Source organism: Callospermophilus lateralis, chromosome 1 (assembly GCF_048772815.1).
Source record: "Callospermophilus lateralis isolate mCalLat2 chromosome 1, mCalLat2.hap1, whole genome shotgun sequence".
Lineage (NCBI taxonomy): Eukaryota > Metazoa > Chordata > Mammalia > Rodentia > Sciuridae > Callospermophilus > Callospermophilus lateralis.
Genome location: NC_135305.1, coordinates 99,324,970 through 99,350,249, shown reverse-complemented (window position 1 = coordinate 99,350,249; position 25,280 = coordinate 99,324,970). Strand labels below are relative to the sequence as shown.

Below are 25,280 nucleotides of genomic sequence, written 5' to 3'. Positions count from 1 at the left end.
AGAAAAGCAAGTCTGAACTTCCTGACAGATGTTCTCAGGAGGGCCTTTGGGCAGTGGTGGATGCCCAGTGATGACTGGGAAGGTTCATTACTTTGCTTATTAATCATTAAGGTGGCCCAAATCCCTTAGAGGACTTAGATGCCAGAGAGAATCTGTAGATGAACCATGCATAAAATTTCATGGGGACTTTGCTCGCTCTCTTTTCTCCACCCTCTTTTTTTCATATATATATATATATATATATATATAAAGTTGGACATAATGCCTTTATTTTATTTATTTATTTTTATGTGGTGATGAGCATTGAAACTAGCACCTCACACATGCCAGGCAAGTGCTCTACCACTGAGCACAACCCCATCCCTTCTCCACTGTCTTTCTTAAACATACCACTTTGGTCCAGCTGCAGGGTCTTTGCATGGTTGCCTCTTCTGTCAAACCTTTCCTGTTTATTCTTTTGAGGCTACTTTCTCTCTCAGTCAGACCTCATTTTACAGGTCACCAGTTCAGAAAACCTTCCATGGACACCCACTCTGAAGGTGCCATTCTGTTACTCTTTTGCAGATCACTCGACTTTAAATTTATATAGAATTGTTCCCCTTATTTGTGGGAGATTTGTTCCAAGGCCCTCCAGTGGATGTCTGAAACTTCTGATAGTTCTAAACCTTATACTATGTTTTTTTTTTTCTGTGCATACATACATACTGTGGATATGCGGGACAAAGAGATGATTCATTGTCCCAGTGGGATGCAGTGGGATAGTGTGAGGTTTGATCACACTACTTGGAACTGTGTGCAATTTAAAACTTAGGAATTGAACTGGAGTTGTAGCTTAGTGGTAGAGCACTTGCCTAGCACATGTGAGGCACTGCGTTTGATCCTCAGTATGACATAAAAATAAATAAAATAAAGATATTGTGTCCATCTACAACTGAAAATATTTTTGAAAACTTAAGAATTGCTTATTTCTGCAACTTTCCATTTAACTCTTTTGAATTGTGGTTTATCATGGGTCACTGAAATCATGGAAAGTCAAGCTGTGGGTGAGGTAGTGGTTGGGAGGACTATTATATAACAAACACCACTACTTGATGTGTTATTGTCAGGCTTGGGTGTTAGTCTGTATTGGTGCCTGGACAGGGCTGGCATACACTTGGTGCACAGTAACTGCATAAAGAAGGCCAGGGATCACTCTTGAGTTAAGCCCTGCGGTTAAAGTCATCAACTGTGAAGACAGATCTGGATGCTAATACTGGACTAACTTTGTGATCCAAGCTCAGTCTACCTGTACTAAAGTTTCCTCATTTATAAAAGGAAGGTGATGATAGCTCCTATACTGCAGTATTGTTGTGAATTTATATGAAGTGATAGATGTCAGACTTTCTGAATGATTTCTGCATGTGGTGAATGCATTGTAAATTATAGCTAAGACCTTCACCATCACCATCACTAACACTATCAACATCTTCAAGATCACCATCACTACCACCACTATCATTACCATCATCACCATCACCATTATCACCAATACCATTCCCACCACTACCTTCATCATTACCACCACCATCATCATTGCCATCACCACCAACACCATCAACACCATCAACACCACTATCACTGTCACTATCACCACCATCATCACCACAACCACCACCATCAAAACCATCATCACTGTTACTATCACCACCACCATCACCATCACCATCACCATCACCATCACCATCACCACCATCCCCATCCCCATCTCATATGCCTGCCATGCTGTCCTAAGTGGGCTGCCATATCCAGGGTCAGATGATTGGGGATTTAGGGACTTGGGTCTTTCTGCTCTGGTAATCTGCTTCTGCTGGGTCTGGGAGAGGTAAGAGCAGTGACATTCCACTCCCCCTCCACACATACACATGAAAGCAGCTCCTGAAGGTGAGGGGACAGGGAAGACTGCTTTCTTTGGGAGAATGAGCCCCATGTGCAGCACTTTTGGCTCTGCAGATGTGATGCTCGTTGCCATGGTGACTGTCCTAACAATAACCTCCTAGAACCCATATTCCCCACAACCACCCCAGCTGCCACCTGGGAGGGAGAGCCCTCCTTGCTTACGAAAGTGAGCTAGAAAGGACAAGGTGGGAGGCAAAGATGACATGGGAGTGGGGGTGGAAGAGGGTCCTTCCTGAAGAGAGGGGGTGGGGTGGGAGGAGAGGAGAGTTTGGGCCTGAATAGAGTCAAAGGGAATGAGAGGGCTTCTGGATTCCCGACCAGAAAGAGTCATAGCTGGAAGCATTTCTTCATTCCAATCTTTTTGCCCTGTGAGGGAGAAACCCTCTGTCTCTGGAGGCAGGAGTGGGCTGTTCTGTGTAGGGAGGGACAGCCTGGCTGCCTCTGGTAGCTGAACCCTTCTTCACTGTTTAGTGCCCACTTGCTCTGACTTTCCTGTCCTCATCAGGGCCACCTGATTTCTAATGTTCAGCCCAGAGAGAGCTCCTGGGCATCCCAGGTGCTAACAGAAACAGAGGTGGGGGAGACACAGTGGGCCTCAAATTGTGCCTCTTAGTGATTTCAACTTTTTGGGCAACCCTGATCCTGGATAGCCTCCCTACTTTTTGAAAGGTGACCTCATATGAGACCACCCAGAATGCTACTATGTCTTCATTTGGGGCTTCAAGAAGCTGAATGTATAGATGTGTGTGTTTGCATGTGTTTGTGTATGGGTGTACCATATATTCACACGTGTTTGTGTGCATTGTTTGTGTAATATCACATTTATATGTGTATGCATGCACATGTGTTTCTGTATGTATGTCAGTAAGTGTGTATATATGTGTATCTGTATATGTGTGTTTGTGTGAGAAAGTTAAAGCTAAGGGAGGCTTCTTGGGCCATGGGGTTTGAATCCCAGCCACTTCTTGTGGCCATGTAACTTACCTCACATCTTTCTTTGTTATCCCATCTAGTAAAATGGGATAATGATAATACATGCCTCATAAGATTGAGAAATAAATAAGAAAACATGTAAAATGCATGTAAGAACAATCAATGTCTGCTGTCATTAGGTTCCAGTATCACTTTGTATCTGAACACATCGGTAGGAGTGTATATGATTTTGGGTAGCTTGGAGTCTGACTTACAGAGGGGTGCAATTTTGTTTTGTTTGTTTTGCTAATTGTACTCTATATGTAGCCCTGCCTCCTCCTTCTGGAACTCAGAAAGGGCACAATGCAGCTGCTCTCAGCAGGTGCAGGGACAGGCTCCTGTGGGGTTAGATCCCAAGAACAAACCTTGGTCCCCCAACCTGTGACTGTTAGGATGGCCTAGGGTTCTCCATGTCTAAGCCCAATGCTGATGCACAAACTGCTATCCCTTCCTGCCTGCTTTTCCTTTTTGCTGAGATCAAGGCCAGGCTTTCTTTGCCTCAACTGGTTTTACCTGGAAACCACACTTGCTTTGAACTTGTGCATGTCCCTCATCCTCTAGCTATCCATCTTCTGACCAGGGCAGGGATTTGCCATGTGGCATACTCCTTGCCAGGCAGCTCAGTGCCAAATGCATCCTAGCAGGGAAGGACTCTAGCTGCCCTCTGCAGAATCCTTATTAGCTCCTTATTAGCTCCTTATCCAGAGACAGGGGTAGGCATGGTCTTGCCTGGGGTTGAGGTACCAGCTGGACAAGCCCTGCCCTTGGGGAGCAGTAAGCAGGTTATCTCAGGGAAGCAGTCTGGCCCTATCCAGAACTCTGACCTTAGAGCCTGCCTGGGACAGACCTGGTCCAATCCCATCAGAAAAGTGTGGGTGCTTGCCCTGGGGGAAGGCTTTTGTAAGAAACAGGGTGGGTCCTGCCTCCACCCTCCCTTCTTCTCTGTCAGTGCTCAACTTCTCCTTGGCCTTCAGGGCCACGTTCAAGAGATGCTTGGAAAGGGGGAGAGGGGAAGAGTGGACTCTCTCCTTCCAAGACAGAGAAGGGGGCAAGCAGATGGACAAGGTCTGGTGGCTTCAAGTTGTCAGGACCCCAGAGTCCCTGACAGAGCAGTTATTGTACCTCTGGCTTCCCTCTGCCTGGATTCCAAATGTCCATTCCTGGGACTTCAGATACCCCAGCAGCCAATCATAGAAGGAAAAAAAGGGGCAGCTCTCACCCTCCCACTCTCTCACCCTGGTGTGTGCTCGGCCTGGGAAGCCCCTGGGCAGCTCTGCCAGGCCAAGCAGGAAGCCACTGTGCATGTGAAATGATAGAGACTGGGCAGGGTGGGTCTGGCAGCATCTTTTCATGGGACTGTAAGGAATGAGTCCTCTGGGTATGGCACACGAATAATCTTCCATGTGGACACCAGTTCCTCACTGCAGCCCAGGGGAGGGAGCCTTCAGGGCAGAGGAGGCTGGGTTCATTGTATGCGGTCCCTTGTGTGTGTGTGTGAGTAGGGAGTCGCTGGCATCCTGATATCCCGGGGAAGAGCCAGCTCTTCGGTGGTTGCCTGTGCAGGGTGCGGTGGGTGCCCGGCGCAGGTGCAGTGTGCGGGCACCGTGCGGGTGCGGCCCAAGTGCGGGGGCGGGGCGCGGGCACGGCTGTTAGTGCGATGTGCGGGCGCAGTGCGGGTGCAGGCGCGGGCGCGGAGTGTGTGCGGGGTGCAGGCGCGATTCGGGTGCAGGGTGAGGCGCGCGTGCGGGTGCAGGCGCGGGAACGAGTGCAGGTACAGGGCACTGGTGCGGTGCGTGTGCGGGTGCAGGCAGGAGCTGGGTGAGTAGGGTGCGGGCGCGGCGCGTACAGAAGGCAGCGGGACCGGCGGGCGCGGCGGCGGTGACAGCGGCGCCCGCGCCTCCCCGCGCGTAGGTGTGCGGCGCGCTCCTGGCGGGGACCGAGCGAGCAGATCTCGCGTGCGCTCGCCGCGCGGCGCAGCCCAGCCCGGCCCCCGCCCGGCGCCGCGAGCCGAGGTGTCTCCCGCGCCCGCGCCCCTGTCGCCGCCGTGCCCGCGAGCGGGAGACGGAGTCGCCGCCCGAGCGCAGCCGAGCGCACGCCGAGCCCGTCCGCCGCCGCCATGGCCACCACGGTGACCTGCACCCGCTTCACCGACGAGTACCAGCTTTACGAGGATATTGGCAAGTAAGAGCCGCGGCGCGCGCGTCCTGGCCTGGGACCCCAGAGGAGTGGGGCCCGGGGGAACTGGGACCCTCCGCGTCGCGGGTTCTGAGCGCACTGCGGCCCCGCGCGCCCCCGGCTCCTCCCGGTTCCCGGCCCTACCGCACGGCCCCGCGCGGGCCTGACCCTCGAGCTTCGGTGCTGGGCCCGGCTGCTGGACCGCAGCGTGTACGGCCCTGCCCAGCTCGGTGGCTCGGCCGGGGCCCGGACTCAAGGTTCTGGACTCGGCGCGGCGGGGGCGGCAGCAGGTGTCCCCGGAGCGCCGGACAGACGTGACGCATTTGGCGGCGGGGAGGTCAGAGAGGAGGGGCACATGGGGGTGACAGCCGGGCCTGGAGCTCCGGGAGGGGTCAGCCGTGGCCCCAGGGGGTCATCCCCCATGTGGGAACGCTGTCCCCACCCCCACCCGAGCGGCAGGCGGCGGGGGTGGCGGACCTGCTCCCGCCTGCTTCTGCGCGTGGCCCCATCTGTGCGGGGGGTGCCGGCGTGGGAGCAGCTTCTGCCAGGGGTCCCTTGAGGAATCTGGGTTCTGGAGGGTTTTTCCCCCAGATTCTTCTGGAAACGAATTTGGAGAGCAGGGGAAGAGGTCAAAGAGCCTGGATCAGGTCATCCGGGTGGGAAATGAGGGGGTGAGGCGGCGAACCCGATTGGGCTTCTGACTTTGGGGTCATCGAGGCAGGTGGAGACTGGATTTTGGAGCATTATTTTTTGTGGTGGTGATTGGTTGAAAGGAGGGGGTTTGGAAGCTTATTTCAGGTAGGGCCTCACGGGGAACAGGTGCCCTGTCTCCTCTACTGTGCTCCGCAGCGTGAACAATGTGGGGGCGGGAGCCCTAGTTTGGAGTGTCCAGACCTGGCTGTGCCCCTTGGGTCAGAAACCAAGAAGCCCTTCAGGGTCTCTAACGTGGGGTCTCCTCTATGAGTCAGGGTAGCTGCACTTGGCATCCCTTGGGGCTGGTTTGAGAACTCCAGATCCCCATCTCCTCCCCCCTCCCCCCACCCCTCCTGCGCGGTGGGGGCGCTGGCGAGATTTCCTATTACACATCCAGCAGCAAATCCTTTTTTTCCTTTACTAAAAAAGCGTCTGGTGAAACCTTGTGGTGGGCGAGGGACGCTGATCATTGATAATTGTGGAGTGCCCAGCTGGAGGAGTGTGGGGGTGTGCGCATTCCCCACTTCCCTGCACGTGTAGAGAGGAATCGGGTCAGGCCTGGGGGGTGAGGAACACAGTGAAGTGACAGAGTGAAGTCTATGCTGGATAGCACGGGGTGGGGGTTGGGTGGACCTGGAGAGCCACCCAAGGGACAGGCCAAGCACTCCTTCATCCTCACTGTGCGCTCCTCCCTGTGGGCCCCAGGGACACAGGTCTTGAAGAAGCTTCCAGGAGCTGTCTGGGGGATGGAGGCCTGTGAGGAAGAGGGTGACAGGTTGGGAGCCCTTAGGTGGGGGTGAGCTGGCTTCCTATGTGGACAGAAGGCCCAGGGCTGTGGGTGGGGGGCTGGCTCTCCAGCTCTCAGACCCTCAGTTGAGTGGCTCTGTTCCTGTCCATCCTGTCTCCTCCAGAGCTGTGTCCTGCACTGCGGGGCAGATGGCAGCAGTCAGTGTGCCTGCCTGGTTCTGTCAGGAAGAGGCAGCAGGGGGTAGTCTCTTCTTCCTGGGGAAGCTTCTTGTCTTTTTTTGTGCTTGTGCTCAGGCCTCACCAGTCTCCTCCAAGAAGCCCCTTTCAGGACCTCCCCATCTGCCCTGGTTTCCCAGTCTGAAGCTCACCACTGCTCTTCCCTTCTTCGCTTTGGTGTGAGCTTCCCTGAGTTGAGCGATGGCGTAAGTGACCAGTCCTCCCCTGAGCCTCTGGTCTAGCAGCTGTTGGTTATTGTCACCCATGCTGGGCTGTGGAGGTTGAGAGGGCTGATGGCAGGTGAGACAGAGGGCTCAGACAGGTGAGAGCTGGGGCCACCAGCTCCTTCTGTAGACAATGAGCCCTCATCATAAAGGAGCACATGGAGAGACCAGGCATGTGATCAGGCAAGGAATGAAGCCTCAGGTCAAGGGTCCCACTGGGACCTGGGACCAGAGGCTAGGAATCCTAGCCAGAATGAGTTGGTTCAGCCTAGCATCCATTTGTGGAGTTTGCTAGGTGCCAAGTCCAAATGCAGAATTATATTTGGAGGGCAAGACACCCCTAGACCAAGCTGGGGGAACTCAGGCCCATCCTGCCATGGCCATGTCTGACAATTGTTGATAGCGCCTGCCTGGGGCACAGTGGTGTTGCTTCCCAGGCCCAGGTGGATACATCCAAGTTTATTTAAAGCCATAGTCCTGGCACCCAGTCAGGCTGACTCCCTGCTTGGCGGAAGGACAGGGTCACAGGCCCACAGCTGCGTGTGTGTGATGGGGCGTTGGCCTTTGCCTTCTCGGCTGTGTCTACTCCTGATCTTTCCCTGGACACTTGGGCAGCAAGTCAACTGGCCAAGGAGAGATACTTTCTGGGGCCTGCTCCACTTGTCCCCAGTGACAGTGCTGCAGTGTGTGCCCTTCCTTGCCCAACTCCGTGGGGCTCGTGGACATTTGCCCGGAGGCCCATATGCTGGGATACCACTGGATAGCCACCTCTAGCCTAGGTCCTGCAAGCCGACACAGAGCAAAGGAGGAAAACCTTCAGTCCACACGGACCAAATAACAGTACAGTTTACTTTTTTTTTATTAGATAGATTTTTAAAATCCAGAAATTCTAGGATAAACAAAATGAACACTCCTGTCTCTTCTACTCAGAATTGAAAACTATTCATCATTTTGGTTTAAGTCCTGTTTTAAAGTTATGAGAAGTAAAGCATTACAAATAAATGTTAAGTAACCCATTTTCCTCTGACTGCTGTTAGGCATTTGTATCCTTTCTCTCGGGCTCTTGAGCCAGGGAGATAGAAGTATCCATATTAATATGTGGGATTCTTTCACGTATTTTCTCAGCATAGTCTTATTGACATCTGTGCGCACCAATAAATTGTGGTCGCCGACTGCTGCGTGGTGATCCATCGTATGAACACCACGTCTCATCTGCTTTCCTCCTGATGGGAGTCTAGATTTGCTTCCTACTTTGCACTCTTACCCACCACGAGACCAACACTGTGCATGTGTTCGCTAGTGCAGGGGTGCGAGTTTCTTTGGGGTTTATCCCTGTCAGTGGGGTTGTCAGTGAGGGTCTACCCTGCCATGTCCACTCCCACTGGTTGTGTTGCGGATGCCTCTGCCCTTGGTGCTGCTTGCTCTCCCTGGCACAGGCAGGTGGTGAAGGTTTATGGGCAGGAAGTATCTCACTTTCTGGATTCTGGCTTGTGAATCTTTCACTTTTGGGGAGTCATTGTTGCCTTAAAAAATAGATGATCCCCTTAGAGGAAAACAGTTCCCATGAGGTTTTGTATGTAATTTCAGGAGTTCATGAACCCCTCCAGAGGACTGGGGCCATGGCCCACGTGGTGACAGCATCTAATGGGTGTGGAACTTTAAATGTTTGATATTATTTGAGCTGTCCAGGAAGGCTTTCTCTCCACCTCTGTTCTACAACTACAGAAACTGCTGGGAAGGTCAGCGACTTGCCCAAATTCAGGCAGCAGGTATGCCCTTGACTTCCAGCCCAGGGTATCTCCCATTCCTTCCAGCAATCCCCAAACCTCAGATAGGCCTAGAATTGACCTTGATGTGTCCTTGACTCCTCCACTGGCCCCCAGGAAGTAGAGAGCAGGCTGCATTCTGGGGCATGTGTAACCTGCCCACTCACTGGAGGTATTGCTGTTTGCTCCTGCTTTCTGCCAGCAGGCCTACTCTGAACCAGTGGATGGCCTGCTAGGTAGTTAATAGATAAACTTCAGAAATTCAGAGCAGATCAATTTTTGAGACTTCCTTGCTTTGAAGTGGTTGCCAGGGAAGACAGGAATGGAGTGGAGGAGGAATCTTGTATTTGCTGTTGTGTTTGCTTTCCTCCTCCCTTCCTCTGGTACATCAGTCCCTTCCTGTCTCAGGGTCTTTGCCAATGACAGGCTCCATTTTCTTGGGCTACTCAGCCAGGCTGTCCCAAACACTATCCCTCCCCCAGTTGCCTTTCCCTCCCCAGGACTCTCCTTACTTTGCCTTCTCCCTTGTACCCTGCACTGTGGGATACTGGGGTGCAAAACTTGTTAGGACTTGGCCACTTACCCACCCAAAGGCAGGGCTGGGTCCCTAGGTCCTGGCCTAAGGGTGGCTTCTCCAGGTGAGGAAGGGGTGAGTGGCCTCAGGCCTACTGGTCTGTGTCCAAGAAGGCCAGAGAAGTTCTGGTCTTGATTCTTTAATGTAGGGTAGTTTAAAAAGAAGTTGCACATGCTGAGGTTGCTGGCAAGATGCGCATTAAGGTGACGCTAGTTTAGTTACTATTTAATGGTATTTTTATACCATAACCTACTTTGCTGAGAGCTAAGAATATATCTGCATGCTTGCTACCGGACTCTTTCTTTTCTGGTAACAGTTGCTAGCACTTCAGTGGTGCTTATTTTATTAACATGCTTGCTCTGTGAAATAGGTGCTGTGATATTCCCAGTTTACAGAAGAGGTGACTGAGGCACTGAGAGAAGCCTCATCCCCTGCAAAAAGTCATACAGGGTCAGAGTTTGATTCTAGGTACTTTGACTCTGAACTCTATAATCTGCTTCTCTCAAAAGCACACGAACCTACTCTATAATGTATTTTAAAAATGCTGTTTTTCTGTTAACTGACTTGTGGCAAGCTTGTGGTCCACTCTGAACCCAGGCTTCTGGAGACTGCACCTGTCCTCAGCTAGCAGCTTGCCATGCTGTCTTTGTGCCTTTCCAAACCCAGGGCACTGCCCCCAGTTCCCATTTGTGAAAATGTCATTTCTTTTCATTGTCTCTCCTTGACAACCAATAATCTGACCCCATTTGAAACCAGTAAGACTTGAAACTTTTATTTTATTAATTAAATTACTAGGGCAATATAGTCTTGTTGTAAAAAAAAAAATCAAGTAGTAAGAAGTGTGCACCAGAAATGTGACCTTTTACACTCATGTTCCCTCACCTGCTGGAAAAACCTCGGCTGTTTATTTTTATGTCCCTATAAGGTTGTGTTATGTGTACACATATCTACACAGACACATATATGTCATGTATCTGTGATTTTAAAGTACATATGGAATCACCATGCATGTGACTGGTGACACTTTTCCATGCTTATCTGCCATGTCAGTATGTCTTTTCCTACGGATTTGGGCTGCTGGTCCCCTTAGCAGAGAGATGGATGTACATGCATTGGCCATACTTTTATTTTATTTATTCATTTATTTAAATGTTTTTAATTGTAGATGGACACAATACCTTTATTTTATTTATCTGTTTTTATGTGGTGCCGAGGATCCAACCCAGTGCCTTACATGTGAGAGGCAGATCCTCTACCCCAGAGCCACAACCCCAGCCCTGGCCATACTTTTAAAACCCAAATTTGGGACCAGTCTTCTGATGAGTGTGACAGAAGATGGGAGGGCCCTATACTTGAATTCAGGGCCTGAAAAGTTACTAGGAGGGTGTGATTCTTGTGAATGAAGGGCTGGGTTCTCAGTATTACTGCAGGTACTGACCACTTAGAAGTGCAGAGGTTAAGGTCATTGATACTAAGAAAGTCCCAGTCTCACTTGAAGAAACTGAAGAATGTATTCTGGGCTTTTTTTTTTTTTTTTTTGTATCTGGACCTCCACAAGAATGGAGGGGAAGGATATGCAATGCTTGCTTTTCTAATAGGAATGATTCTCTTATTTTGGCTCTCTTGGCCTTTCAAGAGTCTATATTGAGTCATTCTGGAATTTAATAGTAATTTGATGGAAAAGACCAAGTAGATAGAAATGTGTAATGATTGCTCTGGGAAGACGTCTTGACCCCACACTCCCTGGTCCAAGTGAGAGATATGGCCTTTCCAAAGATTTTAAGTTTTTTTTGTTTCTATCTCTCCTACCAAAAATGGAATCTGATTTGATTATTTGTAAAGCATCTTTTACAGCTGCAAGTCACTTTGTTAGTGTAGAAACATGAAAATGCATATGTGTCAATTTAGTTCGGGGTAGAAAACATTGCCATATGGATATATCACATACAAATACCTATCTTATTCATATGCAAATCTGAATTTATTTAAAATAAAAACATGGTTTTGTGTGAAAGATGGTGTTTTTAGCTGCTGAACTTTGGGTGGCTTCTGTCTCCTGGATGAGAATCACAAACTTGATTAGGGCTCAGCGACTGGTGGACATGGTGCCTTATATTTTGACATGATGATCCTAAAATAACTAAAGTCACTGTTCTTTATTAAGCCAGATACAAGCTTTAGTAGAATCTAGAACAGATTGGCGGTAGTCAGGCAACAATTTTGGGATATTTTACAAAAGGGGGTATCATTCCCACTATTGGCAGTCACCACTATCTTTGTCTCCCCACTTTGTGAGCAGCATGTGAACCTGGTTAGGGAAGGAGCCGTTCTCGTGTTTTGGGGAGATGCCAGGGTTTGTGCCCTGCTGTAATGCACATCCAGTTGGTGCTGGTTTCCAATCCTCCTTCTTTCACCCAATGTGCTTGAGTGGTCAGACCAGTGCCTGGCACACAGCAGGTGCTCAGCAGTGGCTCTGTGATAGCCTGGACCGTTCAGGCCTTGCAGTCCTGCCTGCTTCCCAGAGCAGTGTCATCCACAGATGCAGGTCCTCCAGTGTCTGCTGGTCTTGCCATCTAGTGAGACAACCACAGAGCTGTCACTCTTAGACACCTGCCTCCAAGTGGTTTGCAGCATCCTGCTCATTTCATAATGAAGTTCTCCATGGTACTTCTGTTCTTGCATGTTGAGGGACAGCCTGATTCTCTAAGTCCATGGGTTTGATCCAGGCTGGCTGTTGGGGGTTTATGACTCCAGTAGAAGCAGAATCTTCTGATGAAGAGGGTGACCAGGGGGATGCTTCTCAGCTCAGGTTGAAGCTTGGAGGCCTCTGGGGAAATGTTACTGAAGCCCAGATACTCAGACCCTAGGGTTTTGAAAAGCTTCCAAGTAATTCCAGTGGTAAATGCATATGCCATGAAGCCTGACCTGTCCTATGGCCCAAGCTGTACAATCCTCACATTCCTTGGTTCCTTAAGAGCCTTACTGTTTGTGTTTGGAATTTGGCTTTGTTTTCTGTACACTCACAATGATATTAACCCCCATCCCATCCAAGTTTTCTAGAGTAGTATTGTCCAGAAGAAGTGAAATGTAGCCATGAAGGGGAGCCACATGTATGATTAAAAAAATTCTAGTACATAAAAAAAAAAGTCAAAAGAAACAGTGAAAGTAATTTTTACACACACACACACACACATTTAACCTTATATTTATATATAATTTCAACATGTAATCAATGTAAAATTATTAAGTATTTTGCATTCCTTTTTATGTTATATTTTAGAAACCTGTTGTGTATTTTATATTTAAGGTATGTCTTGGTTTGGACTAGACATTCCAGGTTCTTGTAGTTATGTGATGCCAAGTGGCTATTGAGTTGGACAACACGAGACCAGAGCTTACATTTTTTTTTTCTGGTTTCTTTTGAGGATGGTAGTTACATTCTGGGTTGTATTTGCCAGTAGTTGATTTCTCTTGCTGTCCTGAAGATTCTTTTATTCATTGTACAAATCTGGTTGCACATTCACCACCTGCCAGGCATCTTCCAGCTGCTTGGGAAACAGTAGTGAGCAAAACAGTCAAGGATGCCTGCCTTGGGGACCTTATGTGCTGGTGGCAGGTGAGAGACAGGTAAAAACTAAACAGATTCTGATGGGACCCTGTGCAGTGGTATGCACCTGTAATCCCGGCTATTTAGAAGGCTGAGGAAGGAAGGTCACGAGTTTGAGGCCAGCTTGTCCAAAATAAGACAATTTAATCAAAGGTCTGGGTAGAGGAGCTGGAGTTGTAGCTTAGTGGTAGAGCACTTGCCTAGCATGTGTGAGGCACTGGGTTCAGTTCTGGGCACTGCATATAAATAAATGAATAAAATAAAGGTCCATCAACATCTTAAAAAAAAGGATTGGGTAGAGTACTTGCTTAGCTTATGCAAGGCCCTGGGTTCAATTCCCCAGTACTGAAAAAAAGAATTATATGATAGTGTAGCTGGTGATGAATACCTGTGGGAATGCAGGAATACCAGTTAGAAGGAAGATTGCAGCTATAAAAAGGGTGGTCAGGGATTATAATTAGAATAAGATATTCCAAGCTTGTACAAATATATCAAAATTGTTTACACAGTTATGTATAGCTAAAGAGAACAAATAAAAATTGTTCTTTTTATGAAAGTGTCATCAGGCCAAGAAAAAAGAGAGTAGACTCAAATTGCTCAGGTCAGGAATGAGAGAGGAGATGTTACTACCAAATTGAAAGAAATAAAAAGGATTATAAGGAAATACTGTGAAAAATGATGTGCCGGGCTGGAGTTGTAGCTCTGTGGTAGAGCAATTGCCTTGCATGTGCGAGGCCCTGGGTTCGATCCTCAGCACCATATAAAATAAATACATAAATAAAAATAAAGATATTGTGTCCATTTACAACTAAATATAAAATTTTTTAAAAAATTATGTGCTGGTCTGGGGTTGTGGCTCAGAGGTAGAGCACTCGCCTACCATGCTGGAGGCACTGGGTTCGATCTTTAGCACCACATAAAAATAAAGATATTGCATCCACCTGTAACTAAAAATAAATATTTTAAAAATTATATGCTGGTCTGGGGTTGTGGCTCAGCGGAAAAGAGCTCATTTAGCTCATGCAAGGCCCTGGGTTCGATTCTCAGCACCATATAAAAATAAATAAGTAAACAAAATAAAGGTATTGTGTGAAAAAAAATTCAGATAGCCTAGATGAAATACACAAAGAGAAGGACATAAACCACTGAAACTGACCCAAGAAGAAATAGAAAATTTGAATAGACCTATGACAAGTAGAGATTGAATTAGTAATTTCAATGTCCCATACTGAATCGCCCAGTCCCTGAGACCTTCATGATAAATTCTACCAAGCATTTAAAGAGGAATTAATACAGTTCTTCATAAACTTTCCCAAAATATAGAAAGGGAACAAATTCCTCCCAGTTCATTTAATGAAGCCAGTAACTGTAAAAGACAGACCATCTGATACCAGACCAGAAAGGACATTATGACTAGTATCTTTTATAAAATAATAATGAAACCAACTAGCAACATATGAAAAGGATAGCACATTATAAACAAGTAGCATTTATCCCAGGAATGAAAGGTTGGTTTAACATAAAAAGCAACCTGTGTAATATACCATATTGATAGACTAAACAAAAAAAGAATGATTATCCCAATAAATGCAGAAGAAGCATTTGACAAAATCCAATACTTTTTCATCATAAAAAACACTACAGACTAGGAAAGAGAACTTCCTAAACTTGTTTAAAGGCATTTATGAAAAACCCACAGCTAAAATTATATTTAATGGTGAAAGACTAGATGTGTTTTTCCTAAGATCAGAAACAAAACAAGGCTGTCTTTTCTTTCCATTTCTATCTATCATGGTACAGAAAGGTTCTAGCCATGGCTATTAGGTAAGAAAGAAAAATAGGGCTGGGGATGTGGCTCAAGCGGTAGCGCGCTCGCCTGGCATGCGTGCGGCCTGGGTTCGATCCTCAGCACCACATACAAAGACGTTGTGTCCGCCGAAAACTAAAATAAAATAAAAAAAAAAAAAACGAAAATAACTAAATAAATATTAAAATTCTCTCACTCCCTCTCTTCTCTCACTCTCTCTTTAAAAAAAAAAAAGAAAGAAAGAAAAAGAACCAGAAAAAGAACAGATAAAACTACCTCTTTGTGTGGATGACATGATCTTGTGGAAGAAAATCCTAAATAATTTACTAAAAAAATTAGAACTAAAAAATGAATTCAGCAAAGTTGCAGGATAAAAGACCAATGTACAAATATTTAGTGAATTTCATTACAATAACAATGCTTAATCTCAAAATTAAGACAAATAATTCCATTTAAAATATCATCCAAAGGAATACATTTAATAAAAGAAAAGATATGTTTGTGTGTTGAAAACTACAAACCACTCTTGAGAGAAATTAAAGAAGACCTAAATAAATGTAAAGGCATCCCATGTTCATGGATTGAAGGTGATATTATTAAGGTGGTAGTTCACTCCAAATTGACTTACAATGGGGCTGGGGATGTGGCTCAAGCGGTAGCGCGCTCGCCTGGCATGCGTGCGGCCCGGGTTCGATCCTCAGCACCACATACAAACAAAGATGTTGTGTCCGCCAATAACTAAAAAAAATAAATAAATAATAAAATTCTCTCTCTCTCTCTCTTTAAAAAAAAATTGACTTACAAATTCAATGTATTATCTCTTTTTTATATTATCAATTTTTATTTTAATCTACATAAATATTACAAATAAAAATAATTTGCCAATCTTTTTATTTGGGGCCCAGATCTAATTAGCTGCACTGATTATAGAATTCTTTGTCTTTTGGTTGTTCTTTAAACCATAGCCTCAATTTGCCAATTTGTCACCTTTATGTTTTTTTTTAATTTTTAAAAATTTTTAAATTTAAATTTAAATTTTTTTTAGTCATACATGACAGCAGAATGTATTTTGACATATAATACATACATGAAATAAATGTATTATCTCTTTAAAAACTGAATTTTTTGTTTTTGCACAGATTGAAAAGTTTGTCTTAAAATTTACATGTAAATGCAAGGGACTCAGAATAGCCAAAATAATCTGTAAAAGAAAAACAAACTTGGAAGACTCACACATCCTGATTTTAAAACTATACGGCTACATCAGTTAAGACAGTGTGGTATTTGCACAAGGATAAACACATAGATCAGTGGAATAAGATTGAGAATCTGGAATAAATCTATACATCTATGGCCAACTGATTTTGACAAAGGTGCCCAGATAATCCAATGGGGGAAAAAATAAGAGTCCATTCAACAACTGTACTCAGATGCAAAAGAATGAAGTTGAAACCTTAATTGATACTGTATACAAAGATTATCTCCAAAAAATTATTCCAAAATGGATCGCAGACTTAAATGTAAGAGCTAAAATACTGTTAAACTCTTAGAAGAAAATATAGGAGTAAATCTTTGTGATCTTGGTTTAGGCAATGGTTTTGTAGACATGACACCAAAAATGTATAGCAAAAGAAATACAGATAAACTGAACTTTATTAACATTCGAGTTTGTATTTCAAGTAATATTTTCAATAAAGTGTGAAAAGACAACATATAAGAAGCTGATTATTATTTGCCAATCATGTATTTGATGAAGAATTAGTATTCAGAATACTTTAAGAACTTTTAATACTTAACAGTAAAATAAACAACCCAATTAAAAACATGGGCAGAGGATATGAACAGACATTTCTTCAAAGAAGGCATTATAAATGCCCAACAACACATGAAAAGATGCTCAACATCATTAGTCATTTTGGATATATCCACATATGAACTTGTTCATATCATCATTTCCATAACAGCCCAAAAGTAGAAACAGCTCAAATGTGTATCATCTGAAGAATGAATAAAGAAATGGAATATTCTAAAAGTTCTAGAAGTTTTAACAATACTGCTACATGTTACAACATGGATGACCCTTAAAAACATGCTTAGTGGGGCTGGGATTGTAGCTCAGTGGTAGAGTGCTTGCCTAGCACGCGTGAAGTACTGGGTTTAATCCTCAACACCACATATAAATAAATAAATAAATAAAGGTGTTTTATCCATCTCCAACTAAAAATGTTTTTTTTAAAATATTTTTTATTTGTATTTGTACACAATACCTTTGTTTTATTTATTTTTATGTGGTGCTGAGGATTGAACCCAGGCCCTCACAGGTGCTAGGTGAGCACTATAACGTTGAGCCACAACCCCAGCCCCTCCAACTAAAAATATTTTTAAAAAACATGCTCAGTAAAAGAAGCAAGTCACAAAAGACCACATATTCTATAATTCATTTATATGAAATGTCTGGAATAGGGCTGGGGCTGTCGTTCAGTGGTTGAGCACTTGCCTCGCAGGTGTGAGACCCTGGTTCAATCCTCAGCACCACATAAAAATAAATAAATAAATAAATAAAAATTTTTAAAAATGTCCAGAATAGATGAATCCTCAGAGCAGACAGTGGAACTGAGGGTGCAGTGGGGAGAGAGGTTCAGAAGTGACTGCTAATAGATAGGAGTTTCTTTTGGGAGTGATGAAGTGTTGTAAATTTAGATTGTGGTAATGGATGTACAACTCTGTGGATGTATTAAAAGCCATTGGATTATAAGCTCTAAGTGGATGGATTGTTTGATATATGAATTGTATCTCAATAAAGTTATTAAAATGTGTAAATCCCACTTAGAAAAATAAAAACTCTTCCATCTGGATCTCAACCTTCCAATTGCTGAGAAGTGAGCTTTAAAACTAATGTGATCGCCAACACCTCACTCGGGGCCTTCCTTAATCTGCAGGACCTGCCAGAATGGTTGCTCTGGCTGGGCCAGCTCCTTTGAGCCAATTCTATTGTGGAGTCTTCACAAATGAACCACAGTGAGAAACAGTTTTGTCACCACAACCTCTGACCTGTGCCTGGTGACGGTGTCTCTAAACTTAGCCAGTCCCTGGGCCCCTGCCTGATGTGAGCTCAGGCCTGAGGCATGGGAACGTCAGGTTCCCATTTGGCAAGAAGCATCCAGGACCTGTGGGCCCCTTTAGCTCTGACCTGGACCCAAGACACATGCCACCTCCTGTCTTTCCCAGAGGCAGGTGAGTGGTGAGGGTACATCCCTATGGCTTCACTTTCAGGAATGTCCTTCTGATGGTTCCACTTCCAGGGACCCAATAAGTGCCTTGGCTTTCAAAACTTGACATAGAGGCCTCACTCCATGTTCTGGGATCCATCTTCCTCCTTTTCTGAACAGCTTTCAAGACCATCCCTTCGACACTCAAGGCCAGATCTTTGCAGCAGGCTGGGGCTGAGGCTTCCCTTTACTCCCGCATGAGGTGGCATCCCTGATCCCTTCATTGCCTTCTTTCCTTCCTCAAAGAAGGTTCAAGAGGCTCAGGCACCTCAAGTCTGGGTAGGGGTCCTCATGACAGCAGTACAACTTTGCTGTGGTGGAACGTCTGGGCCACAGATGTGGCTGCTCTGAAAGGCAGCTCCAAGATCAGGGAGATGGGTAGAGTATGTGAGAACTCGCTTATTGCTCAGGACAGTAGGCTGGGCAGCAGGACAGTTGGGATCCCCAGGGGCTGTGTGTTTGGCAGTCACTGAAAACTTGGTAGACACAAGGCCTCTGCAGGCTGGAAGGAAGTGAGGGTCTGAGGGTCCCTCTCTGTCCCCAGTGGCCCAGCCTGTGTCTGCCCCCTGCAGAGATGAAGCTCCTTTCCCATCCTGGGCTCGCTGCCTCTCCACCTGACCTGGCTCATCCCCTTATCATAACAGCTCCCAGACAATGCCAGGAGCATTATCCACAGACACCACCATCTGAAAGTTCCAACAGAATCCATGGTTTGGGTGCTTTTCAAGATTCCTCTGTAGGCTGAGAGGAATGTTTTCCTTACAGTAATTTTCTGATTGATGTTCACAAACCTTGTTTTAACCAATGACCTGCATGACGGACAGCCAAGGACAACCTGTCTTGTGGGAGGAGTGTTGCTCTGAACCTCTCTGGCAGGATGGCCTTCAGGGCATCTGGGGTTGGGGAGGTCTGGGGACTGCCAGCTTCATGGGAACATGGTGGGGACAGAACAGCCCTGCCTGCCACCCATTGCTTTTAGTTCATGATTTACTGTCTGGAGTCATTATGGATTTTTTTCCTTTAGATTTTTCTTATTTGTCACCAGAGGTTAAGGTTTGATTGGACACTTGGGAGTTCTTTTTAAAAACCAGATTTATTTAAATATTCATTTTTAGTACCGAGGATTGAACCCAGGGGTGCTGAACCACTGAGACACTTTCCCTGCCCTTTTTATATTTTATTTAGAGATGAAGTCTTGCTAAGTTGCTTAGGGCCTTGCTCAGTTACTGAAGCTGACTGAATTTGTGATCCTCCTGCCTCAGCCTCCCAAGCTGCTGGGATTACAGGTGTGTGCCATTGTGCCCAGCTAAAAAATTTTAAAGAAAGCATTTCAAGTACAAGTCTTTCATTATTTCTTAAAGATTTCTCAGAGATATGGCCACATGTCTTATCAGGACATTTTTAAAATACACATAACACAAAACTTACTGTCTTAATTATTATTAAGTGTATGATTCAGTCACATTAAGTATAGCCACATTTCTCTGCACTCATCACCACCATCCATTTCCAGAATTTTTTATTTTCTCTAATGGAAACTCTGTCCCCATTAAACACTAATTCTCTTTACACCTTCCCACAGCCCCTGGTAACCCCCATTCTACTTCCTGCCTCAGAATTTGACTCCTATAAATACCTCATATAAGTGAAATCATACAGTATTTGTCCCTTCACAGATGTCTTATTTCACTCAGCACAGTACCTGCAAGGTTCTTCCATATGGAATGTGTCAGAATATCCCTCCTGTCTACCTTTAAAAAAATTTTTTTTGCAAAGCTGGGGATGGAACCTAGGGCCTTATGCATGCCAGGCAAGAGCTCTATCACTAAAATGTATACCAGCCCTCTCTCCTGAATAATATTCCATTATATGTGTAGACCATGTTTTGCTTATCCGTTCGTCTATCAATGAATGCTTTCAACTCTTAACAATTGTGAATAATGCTGCTTTGAATATGATATACAAAAATGTTTTAAGGCCTATGATACATGATTTCCTCCTGATGGGCATGGCTTATTGGCCACTGGGAGGTATAGCCTTGGGCCGCCATGTATCTCTGGGTTTTGGCCTCACCCATATAAACCGGATGTGTCAGGTCATGTGACTTTCTAGGGTCCCTTCTGGTTCTGTAGAAATCCATTTCTTTTCTTTGAGACTTGCTGCAAAGCTTAGCCTTTGAACATGAAGGTGCCCCACAGGCCAATCCCAAGGACAGTTCTTACCACATCCTTTTGCATTCCTTAAGAATAAAATAAGGGTTGGGTTGGTGGCTCAGCGGCAGAGCACTTGCCCAGCACATGCGAGGCCCTTGATTTGATCCTCAGCACCACATAAAATAAATAAATAAAATAAAGATATTGTATCCAGCTAAAAAAATAAATATTTTAAAAAAAGAATAAAATAAGAGGGATTAAATTTGTTTGATCTGAAATGTAACACAAAACAAAAATCCTGAAAACTTTAATTAGTATACACATTACAGGGTAAACCAAGGGGACATAAACATTATGAGTTCTGAAGCCCCTCTGGTTCTGGGTCTGTGAGTTGGGAGCCTGCATGTCCCAGGTGTAGCTGCTGTGCCCAGAGTCTGTGTCCATGGTACCAGACTGTACATATCCTGAGTCCTCCCACTTGTCCTCCATGAGCCAACATGGCCTTCCATTCCTGGTGACTTTCCTCTCAGACACAGCCATGGGAGGCCTCTGCCAGGCAGGGGGCTGTGGATTCTGAAGTGTTGACTTTGAAGGTGGCTTTTTGGATGCCATTGGGCCAGCCTTCTGTAGCACCCGCTACTGCGGCTGTTTCTGAATCCATTTGCCATTTGTCCTGGTGTCTTTCAGATTGGTACGAGCTTGGATGCTTTCACATCTCACCGAAGTTCTGATAACACAGGCTGCTTGCTGTCATGAGGCAAACTCTTCCTGCCGCCATGCTTCAGGCCACAGAGGGGAGACAGTCTATGTGCGAGGAAAATGTTGGGCCAATGTGCCTGTACCCTGGGGGAAGATGGCTCTTCTGCACACCTGGATGACTTATCTCCTTCCTAAAGCCCTCTCTCTGCCCTGTGATGGAGCTAAGAATAAAATATCCATGGTAGGCTCTCAGTGTGCAGGTATAGAGGGTCACAGCACAGCCCTTTTTCCTACTAGCTCTGACCTCAGGCTCTAGCCAACCTGAGAGCATAGTGGCCTTGAAGCCACCATGACTCCCTTCTCCTGCCAGGCCAGGAACACAGCCCTTGACTGAGTATGCCAGCCTGGACCCCAGACCCTGGCTCCAGCTGGACAGCCTACTCAGAGGCAGACTGAGCCTCCTCCTTTTTGGGGCCTAGCCTGGTACCTGTCCACTCCCCTGGGACGTTACCTTTTCCCTGGCATTTCTCAGATGGAAGTGGCACTTTGGGGAATATGCAGTTGTGCTGGTGGCCCAACAAGTGAGGGAGGCAGTGCCAGGCAGGGCTCTGGGCTAAGGACATAAGCCCAGAAGGGCACCACCCACAGCTCAGTGCTCTCCTGCCTTTGCTGGACCCTTCTGGCTCTCCCTGGCCTGTCAGTGAGGGGCAGGCTGGTATGGATAGATGCTCCAGGAGAGTTGGCCACTCAGCCCTAACCTCTTTGGGTGAGCATTAAGGGACTGCCATGCTTCCACATTTGCAAGACCTGCCAATGGGCAAAGTCTCTTCTCTGATGCTCAAATGATCAATCATAGAGACAGTGGTCACCCGTGTTCCTTGACCAGTACTGGGCCTGGCTTTCAGGAAACAGGTGGAATCTGGGGCCCTCCACTGCTCTTTCCCTGCAGTTTCCCTTGCACCTTGGTCCTCCCAGAGCTAAATGTGGTAGGTAATTGACCTCTTCCTGCAGCTGAGGCATCCCTGTGGACCCAGCCCAGAGAGGGCAGTAGAGGGGTCCAGGAGTTGGGTACTCAGGGGAGATGCTTGAGGAAGTGGGTGTTGTGGAGAAGTGCTGGCAGTCTCAGGCAGGGCAGAGCGGCAGATAAGGAGGAGGAAAACAATGAGGGACACAGCACACAGGAGTGGGCAAGGTTCATCCCTCTTCTGGCCTGCCTAACCCTCCCTTTGGGCATGCTGGCTCCCCTTGCCTGGGCAGCATGTTCATCCTGGAACCTGGCTTGTCCCTGGCATTTCTCAGATGGAAGTGGGGATGGCAGCTGCCCATGTTAGCTAATTGCCAGCATCTCTTGAGAAGCATGGCTTTCTGTGAGTCTGGACTCTAGGGACACAGAGAAGAAACCGACTCTTTCCTCAAAGTGCCCACCTTCATGTTATGGGGACAGAAGAATGTGCCGTACTCCATATGTCCCAGATAATTTCCATATGTCAGGGGGCCACAGCTGGCACATGTGATACTGGGGCTGGAGATGTTGAAGGGTGGTTTCCCTCACATATAAAGATCTCCTTCAGGTCAATAAGAAGACAGCCAAAGCCCTAATTGAAATATAGATGAAAGATGTTAAGTAGGCAGCTCACACAAAAAGAAATTGAAAGCTTTTGGCTTGTAAAAAGAAGACCTCAAATCAAACAAGAGTTAGCCCCCTCAGAAGAGGAACTCAGGTGGCCTATCTGCTAATAAGGCCACCTTGGCCATTCTCAGGCTCAGCTCCTCTCCTGTGGCCAAGGATGACCAAGGTCCCAGGCTACAGGCACACATGGTCTCCTCACAGAGAATGGTTCAGTCATGGATCCACCTACAGGCCTCTCCATGTGGGCTGCTGAAGAATTTCAAAGATGTGGCTGAGCCTAGGGGCCTGTCCCTAGTGCCAAGGGACAGACAGAACAGTAGGGGAAGTCCCAGCACTGAGTTTCCTGCCACCCCTCCTTCTCCTTCTCCTCCTATTCTCTCATAAACTCTCCTTCCTGCTCACATTGTCCCCTTCCTGCTCACACCATCCCCTGCTCACACCATTCCCTTTCTGCTCACATTGTCTCCTTCCTGCTCACACCATCCCCTTCCTGCTCACAAACTCCTTTTTGAGTATATACCCTCCTCCCCCTACTGACACCCTCCTCCTCCTCCTAATACCCTCTTTGTCCTGTTCACACCTTCCTCCCCTGCTTATACCCTCTTCCTGCAACACACTCCTTCCCTTGCTCACACCTCCTCCTCCTATTCACACCTCCTTCCCCTACTCATACCCTTCCTCCCTTTGCTCACACCCTTCTTCCCCTGCTCACACCTGTTTCCCTATGCTCACACTCTCCCCCTCCCACTATACCCTCCTTTTTTTCACACCTGACGGCTGTGGGTTTTCTGAAGAAAAATCCTTGTGGCCAAAGATCCCTGGATAATATGGTTTACCTGAGAGAAAGAGGCAGACACACAGATTGAGAGAGGGGGGCAGGACAAGAGCAAGGAGTAGAAAGGGCTTGAGTGAGCTATATATAGAAGGCTGGGAATGGTGAGCTTCCAAGGAGGCTGCTCAGGAGGGCCTGGATTTGGGGGAGCCCAGCCTAGATTACTGTGTTCAGAGCCCTTAGTAGGGCTGGTTTCCCCACCAACCCTCTTACCTCTCCTGTTCCCAAGTAGAACCTGAAATGTCAGACCCAGGAGGCCTCCAGCCTGGCAGCATTTCCACCCCCACCCCCATGAGAGGCTTCATTGAGGGTTTTGGGAACATGCAGAGACAAGCCACATCATGGCCTTAGAGTTTCTTCTTCAGTGGTGCCTGGTGAATGTGTGACAAATGGGGTGGGATGCTGATGGTAGCATGTGCCCTTTTGGGTGTTGTAAATATGCCTGTCATGGCCAATATCAAGATACTGACATGACACCAACCAGTAAGCAGAATTTGGGAGCATGGGACTTAGTTTTCTCAGATGGTAAGAGCTGTCTCTGAAGCCTGGCAGCCTCTGCCACAGCCCAGCCAAAGTGACTAGTGGAGGATAGAGCCATCAAGGGACCCAGGGAAGCCGGGTTCCAGACACCTTTCCCACATGCTCTCTCTCTGCTGGGCATAGGTCCTGAAATTCATTCTGCTCTTGCTCCAGCTGCTGCTTCCTCCACCCCACAGGAATGTACAGCAATAGACCATTTTTGAGCCTGCAAAGGGCACCTGTAGGTAACATGCAGGGAGAGGGTAGTTCTAGCTTAAGTCCCACCTCTGCACCTGTGATGGTTTGATCTGTGGGGTGTTCTTGTCTTCCTGCAGTGCAATTGGGAGTGGAACACCATCCTTTCCTGGAGTGTGAGAACACAGGGAGGGAGCACTTGTGACTGAAGTTATAGTCAGGACATCAATCAGGTGTTGATAACAGTCAGGGAGCACCTTGTCACACAGTTCATGGGCTGTGATGTTGGAGACCCTAAAACATTATTTCCAAATGTTGTACAGTCCTCTATCATACTGAAGATTTAAAGTTTCCCTGTATATCAAATAATATCAGTAATTTCCTTATGGTGTATGTCTTCTGTATTTAGTTTTTTAAAAAGTCTTCCCTATCCTGGTATAATAAAGGTATGCTTTTGTCTCTTTCATTAAAAAAATCATTGCACTTTTCAGAGCAGTTTTATGTCTACAGAAAAATTGGCTGGAAAGTACAGAATTCACATGTACTCCTTACCACCCCACCCCAACCCCCAGATTCCCCTATTGTTAACATCATGGATTAGAGTGATACATTTGTTATAATTAATAGACCAAGATTGGTGGTGGTGGTGGTGGTGATGATGATGATGATGATGATGAAGATGATGATTGGCAGGAATGCTGCTAGGAATCAAACCTAGGGCCTTGGGAATGCTAGACAATGATATGTTATTAACTAATGTCTGTAGTATACATTAGGATTCACTTTTGTTGTCCTGCAGTTTCAGGGCTTGGACAAATGTGTACTGACATGTCTCTACCTTTGTAGTATCATACAAAGTAGTGTCACTGCCCTGAAAATTCTGTGTGCTCTGTCTACTCATAACCTTCCTCCTCTACTATCCTCTGAATACCACTGATCTTTTTGCTGTCTTTGTATTCTTTTCTAGAATATAATATAGTTGGAATCATGCAGTATATATAGCCTTTTCAGATTGGCTTCTTTCACTTAGTGATACCCATTTAAGGTTTCTTAAATGGCTTGATAGCTCATTTCTTTTAGCTGGCTATTATTCTGTTATCTGGATGAACCACTGTTTATTTATTTTTATTTTTAGAATTTAACCTTTATTACTTGTTTTTATGTGGTTCTGAGAATTGAACCCAGCACCTTACTCATACTGGGCAAGCACTTTACCACTGAGCTGTAACCCCAACCCTGACCTATTGTTTATTTATCCATATCTTCA

At 46.2% G+C, this 25,280-nt stretch overlaps 1 protein-coding gene across 8 annotated transcripts in view; it reads left to right on the top strand.

Moving 5' to 3' along the window:
* The first annotated feature begins 4,897 nt into the window (after window positions 1-4,897).
* Window positions 4,898-25,280, top strand: part of Camk2b (calcium/calmodulin dependent protein kinase II beta) — a 95,602-nt gene continuing 75,219 nt past the window's right edge. For all 8 annotated transcript variants that reach the window (XM_076836588.2, XM_076836550.2, XM_076836578.2 and 5 more), the window contains exon 1: window positions 4,898-5,088. In XM_076836588.2, the coding sequence (XP_076692703.1) occupies window positions 5,024-5,088 (65 nt within the window). In that variant the 5' untranslated portion in view covers window positions 4,898-5,023. The remainder of the gene's footprint in view (window positions 5,089-25,280) is intronic.